Below are 6505 nucleotides of genomic sequence, written 5' to 3' on the forward strand. Positions count from 1 at the left end.
GTAGCAGCCCTGTGCCCTTGTCCCTGCCAGCTGGGCTTCATGGGACACCCCATTCTCCAGGGCAGCTCCAACAGTGACTGTCTTTTGGGTTATTTTAGCTGTCTTATAGCCCATGTGTTGTCCCTGTGCAGGTGGCAGTTTGGAAGAGCTGCTTGCTACCATTTTCACTCAGCTTTCTTTTCCTCTGTTTGAAAACTCAGGGTGCTCAAGCAATCTGAGGAAACAGAAAATACCATGTGGCCACTTTGGGGACTGGACATGAACCGAGTCCATTGTGACCTGCTCTTCACAGAAGCCATCAATCAAAGGATGCAGGTTCCCAACAGGCTGAAGGTAGCAGATGGCTTCAGCCCTGTGGATGAGGAGCCAGTGGCAGAGGATGTCCCTCCTTCCTCTCACATGCACATCCCTGATAGGATTTCTCTTGCAGGTAGTGTCCTGGGTTGTCTTTCGGGGTGGCTGAAGGTTGGTGGTGCTCTACAAGATCCTGAGAACTGGGACCCCTTTATGAAGTCAACAATGGTTTGCTTTGCAAGAGGAGAGGACGGGCAGATGTTGTAGCCACCTTTCCTTTGGAAGGTCCAATAGGATGGTGGAGAGATACTTGAGGGGAGAGGTGGGCAAAGGTGACCAAGAGAAGGCAGGAGGGTCTCCAAAAGGTGAGGAGCAAAATGTGGGGACATCTCCCTCCACATCTCTTGCAGTTTCTTTTTGGCCTTTAGTAGGCCCCCAGCTTTGGGAAGCAGAGACATATGGCCCAGTCACTTTGAAAAGCAGCTCTCACACTTAACTTTCCTGGAGCAACCTGGTCTGTTGCTTTCCAGTCTGTGCCTCTCCAGACTGTCCTGCCACTCACACTTGTAGGACATGTTTTTTGATGTGCATCAGGTATAATGAGACACAGGGTGGGGTCTCCTACATGGGTTGATCTCTCTTCTCAGTTGTCCTGAGGACACTCAGGTTAGTTTAATTCTTTCCTCTCTTCTCTCTCTAGAAATACCAGATACCAGCTTGAAACCCATCGTGCTGAACCAGCAAAGGAAGGTCCCCTCTGTCATGGTGCACATCCCAGACTCCTCAGCACAGCACACCCACCTCAGGGAACACCTTTTTCTGCGTGGAGCCAGCAGATCAGGCTCCCAGAAACGCAGACGACTGGTACTGTGCTGGGAGGAGACAGGGTTGCCTGTGGTGAGAAGGGGGAGCAATCCCAGTGGTGGTTTTCTCCAGAGCCCCAAACCAGAATTTGTCTTCCAGAGTACAACCTCCTTCCTGGAAGTCCCAGGCATCCCAGGAGTGAGGGTGTAGGGGCCGTGGGATCTTTGTCCCATAATCAGTGCACACCTGCATGCTGGGACATTGGTTCAGCCAGAGTGCCTGCTGCAGGAGATTGCTGAGGAAGGTGCAGTCCTCCCACAACCTCCTTCTGCTACTTTTAAAGTCCTTTCACAACCACTGACTCTCCTGGCTGAAGTATGAGACAGAGCTGTTTCAGCTTTGCAGTGTAAAGGGTTCTGATGTCAGAGATGAAAGCAGATATTAATCTTGTGTGAAACTGGTTCAAGGAAAGACCCCTGCCATGGGTGGGCAAAGGCTTGTTTTGGCTGCTGGAGCTGCTGATCTGCCTTCTCAAATGCTTTCACTTCCCTGAGATTCAAGAGCCATTTCCACATGCATTAGGTTCAGGCTTTTTGATCTGTATAGAGATCAGATCAGCAGGCTCCTTGCTGGTGACCCTCACCCTGTTCCAGCATCAGCTCACCAGGTTTGGGGCTCATGGAATGCTCCTACCACTGAGTGCTTTCCCTGTGCTGACAAGCTCCTGCCACTGCAGACCATGTGGGGCACCAGGCTGGGCTGACCCTGTGCAGGGTCTCTGTGCTCACATGGCTGTGTTTGATGCCAACAGGCCTACCAGAGCAGCAGGATGCGGCAGGAGAGGGCCCCAAGTGACAGTGCCCAGCTGGTCCTGCACAGCCCGGGCCAGCACCAGGAGCGGTGAGCACAAACCTGGGGCCCTCTGGGGTGGGTGGAAATCGTCATCTCCTGTTGTCTGTGCTTCTTTGATGCTCTCTGTTGACTGCTCTCCAGAGTGGGGGGGTATCTTACCCTTGCATGAGAGGAACATGGCTTCTGGTGTCAGAGCAGTCTGTGCCAGGCAGTGTTGAAGGCAGCTGTGTTGGTCCCCAGGGTGATGAGCTCTCTGCTGAGATGCACATGGGAGACCACATCCCCTCTCCTAGCACACTGGGAGTGCTGCTGGTCCTTGCCAGGGCGTTGGGCCAGGAGGACCTTGCTGCCCACTCTGACTTGTCCCAGTTTCTTTGGCTCTGCCCATCTTCCTCTCAGTGCTTTGAATGTGCTCTCCTGCTCCAGCACCAGGATGCACAATGCTGTGGGTAGGTGACCACTGGTAAATGTGGCACCAGGGTTCCACAGGGGCTCTTGAACCTTGCGGTGCTTGCAGGCAGTTTGGGCTAAGAGCTTTGCAGTTCTTTGAGCACAGATTTGAACAGTAGCATGATCATAGTGATCCATGGCCTTGGGCTCCAGAGTCCCTCCACTGGAGAAATTGTCTCTTGACTTAATCCCAGACCAGAGCCACTTTTTCCCTAGAAGCCCAGGATTGTCCTGGGTGGCAGGAGAGCTGCCTTCTGCAACCTCTGTGAGAGCAGCTGGTGAAGGTCAGGTTATCACAGACATGGTTGGCTTTGGAGGAGCAGGGTGACTGCCCCTGAGCTGGGGGGCTGCTGCAGGGGCTTCTCCCCCCTGGTGACATGGGGCTCTGGGTGCTGATGGCATTGCTCAGAGGTGCGTGGAGCTGCAGAAGGGATGAAGGGCACTGCCAGATGCCAGGCTGTGCCAGTGCTGGATGGGGCCAGGAAGTCACAGGGTGACTGTGTGTGCACCCCAGGCTGGATGTGTCACTCCCACCGGCGCAGCGGGCTCAGCTCCCCCCCCTTGCACAGACGGGCAGGATCTACTCCGTGCAGAACATCTTCCAGACCATGTACCGCTTGGGCCAAGTGCTCTTCCACCATGTTCAGGACTCTCTGCAAGACCCAGTGGTGTCCAGGTGACTTCAGTTTGTCTTGAGCCTCTTCCCTGTCACTCTGCAAGGACTTGTCTTTACCTGCTAAGATGTGAGCTCTGGAAGCTGCAGGCTGCATGGCAGGGGAGCAGGATGGTTCTGCATGGCAACCCCAGACTCTCCTCAGCTGTCCTGCCCACCAGCTCTGGCTGCCCTGTCCCAGAGGCTCCCAGTGCAGCCAGTCTGGGTGTTCCCTGCTAACCCAGGTCCTGTCTCCTGCTCCGCTTCACGTGGTTCTGCCCGGCACCTCCAGGGATCCAACGTCCCTGGGGACGCTGCTGGGATCTCAGCTGCTCTTCACTGCTAAGCAAGTGCTAGGTTTTCTGCCTGCCTTGATAGTTTGAAGGAGAGAAATGTGTGAGGGGAATCAAAATCCAGAACAAATGGCCTGACCCTGGTCCTCTCCCTGAGCCACCCTCTCCTGCAGGCTCCCAGCACCCTTGGCTGTGTCTTGCTTGCACTTAATTAACCTTTTCCACAAAGTGCCTGCACTGTGTTACTTGTGCCAGAGCTGATGCCTCTGGATGGGGTGCAGTGTTCCTGCCTGCTCACTGGAGCAGGTGTGCAGTGACCTCCAACCCCTCTGAACGTGCTGGAGCAACTATCACCACCACCACACTCTTATCTGTGCAAGTGCAGTGCATGTAGCGTGTTCAAAGACATCGTTGCAGCCTTAAGGTGTCACCACTGCTCTAAGGCTGCTGAGCACCCGGAGGAATGTCTAAATACTTCTAATTCTCCTTCAGCAAGACCTCCAGGCAGAAAGGGAGGAGAGTGAGCATCCATCACTGGTGCTGTCCGTGGCACACCCTGCCTTCCCTCCTCAGCTGCTGCTGAGGTGCAGGCAGCAGAGCTGGCTTCTGTCTGTGGACAATGCAAAGTGATGTCCTGCTTTTAACCACAGCAGGCTGACTGTCTTCAAATGTAGCTTTTAATTTCATTTATTAGTTTTTGTATAAGTCTGGGCAGATCTAGTTACTGGCTGTGTAAGACATTTTCCCTCCTCCCGTGAGCAGTGGAGGAGGTTTAGACTGTGGTACCCTGAGAGGTGGTAGCTTGTGGAGCTGCTGTAATGCAGTGAGGTGAGTCCCAGATCTTGATGTCCCTTTGAACCCAGACACCTTGAAATGTGTCTGCTTGGTACTTTGCATCACTTCAGATGTATATGGTGTCTCTTGCATGACAACTTTGTACCCCTGTGCAACAATAAAAATGAAAAAGTGACTGAGCCAGGTTGTTTGTCCTGAAATTTTAATAAAGGGAAGTGTAGCCTGGGCTGGAGACTGGAATATTTGCCTGACAGTGGCTGCTTGAAGGCTATGAGTCATGGAAGAGTAATTTCTAGTCTCTAAAGGGTGTTCACCTGAATCAACTGGGATTTTTCAGTCAAAAGCTGCAGGATGTGTCCCTTTTAAATGGCTCTGTGCTGGGGAAAATTGGATTCTCTTTCTGTTGTGACTTTCATTTTGCACTGCAGCTGGGTTATGTGGAGACATTATCTCTCAAATGTATTTTCAAACAGAGATTCACTGAGTCTCTGCATGCTGTTCTGGCTTGTCTTCAGGGAGATTAACAGCATGTTGCAAACAGGACTAAGCACCCTCCCTTCCCCAAGGTCTCCAGAGGAGCACTATTAGAAACTTGGTCTGTACAGTCTTAGTGAGTGACCATGCAAGTCACTGGTGTGCACAGGGGAGATGTGATTATAGAAGAGCTGGTATAGGGCTGGCCCTTGAACTAGGACCCAAAATGGCAGTTTTCCTTTTTCTCACTCTGGCTCTACTTGATTTTGTGGCTTTATTTTGTGACTTGTAGGCCCTGCAGCCAGGCTATGTCTCCAGGGGATGCCCTGGAGATCCATAGTCTTTGTTGCTTCTGCCAGTGCAGCAGCTAATCCCTTTGTTTCCAGGGATAGAAGAAAGTGGTGCATAATTTGGGTTGCTTGTTTATGTTTCAGGTTGCAGGTAAAATGTGCTGTATGAGCAAAAAAGTGATAATTTTTAATTGGGCAGGAGGGGAAACTGAGTTTGGTTTAGCTGGAGATAGATACTGGAAAGAAACAAATGCTTGCCTCAGTAAACACTGTACCCTTTTCTGCTGGCTGATGCACTTGCTCAGATAGTTGTCCCCAGCTGATGTCTGCTTCCCACCAGTGGGATCCTCACCTGCTGCTGTAAATGAGATCATCCCTCCATTTCAGCATTGGCCCTGTGATATGTATTTATCTGACTGGCTCTAAAGATGATTTATCCAGCCCTCAGTGAATTCCTTTGACTATAGAGAATGGATGGTTGGTAAATAGAAAGCTTTCTCTCTGTTGGATCCCCAAAGAAAAACAAGCATGCTTTTTCCCTGCTGTCTGCCGTGGCATATGCTCTGTTTTGTTGGGATCAGTGTGGGGTACATGGTGGAGGGGTGTTCATATGCATGATGGGGGTTAAGAAGAGATGAGTAGATGCTGTACAGCTGCTGTTTCCTCCCTCTTGTTGCTGCATCCAGCCAGCACATCCTGGACATGTGCAGGATGCCTGCATGGTTTGGTTCCTGGTGGCAAGTGCTGCATGTGCAGGAAGGCAGTTGCACCTCTCAAACAGTGTTGGCCTGTCTGCATCTCCTGTTTTTCTTCCCCAGCTCCCAGGAGGCTGGCCCAGCCCCAGAGAGCACCTTGGAGGAGGCTGGGATGGCTGAGATGGCAGCAATGAGAAAACAGGTGAGATGAAGGTGAAGGGCTGCAAATGTTTCCTGGGAAAGCCATACAGGGGTGGGTGAGGAGGTCTGTGGTAGCTGGGCTACAGAAGACAGCCAGACCCCTCCATCTGCTAGCAGTAAAGGGCTCAGATGTTCTTCTGGTGGGAAGGACCTTTTCCTGAAGCATCTGCTCAGGAGCTGAGGTCCTGCTGCTAATTCTCCCACACAAAGGTAGCTGCTGCTCTAGAAAAGGAGGACCTGAAGGAGATGGCAGTTCCCATCCCTCCATCCCTTGCCTCCGGGGTGTGGCCAGTGTCCTGTACTTTGCTGCAGGGCTGACAGCAGCCCCACTGCTTCTCTTGCAGCTGATGAAGATCTCGGGGAGGCTCCGTGTGCTGGAGGAGCAGCGCAACTCCTGGCGGCAGAAGGAGGTCCTGGTCTACTCCGTGCTGATCTCCACCTGCCTCATCAACACGTGGCTCTGGCTGAGGAGATGATTCCCTGTGCCCTGGCCTCCCCTGCCCAACCCTGGCAGGGTGGGTGAGGGCACCTTTGCTCACGTGCTTTGCAGAGAGTAAAACTCTGTTTCTTCTGAACCTGATCTGCTTTTTGCACTGTAGGTCCTTGAGGATCTGTGTCCCTTAGGCCCTGGGAATGATGGAGCTGCCATCCGTCTCTGCTGCTCTAGCATCAGAGATGGGTTAGTGAAACAATGGAGCTGGACCT

General features: G+C 52.4%; 1 protein-coding gene across 1 annotated transcript; it reads left to right on the forward strand.

Moving 5' to 3' along the window:
* The first annotated feature begins 234 nt into the window (after positions 1-234).
* On the forward strand, positions 235-6276 carry FATE1 (fetal and adult testis expressed 1). The gene is made up of 6 exons (XM_009997088.1): positions 235-430; positions 995-1158; positions 1910-1998; positions 2915-3076; positions 5723-5801; positions 6145-6276. Exons 1-6 carry the CDS (start codon positions 235-237, stop codon positions 6274-6276), a joined length of 822 nt encoding a protein of 273 aa, XP_009995390.1.
* The last annotated feature ends 229 nt before the right edge of the window (positions 6277-6505 follow it).

The sequence above is a fragment of the Chaetura pelagica genome, unplaced genomic scaffold (genome assembly GCF_000747805.2).
Source record: "Chaetura pelagica isolate M959 unplaced genomic scaffold, ChaPel_1.0 scaffold344, whole genome shotgun sequence".
Lineage (NCBI taxonomy): Eukaryota > Metazoa > Chordata > Aves > Apodiformes > Apodidae > Chaetura > Chaetura pelagica.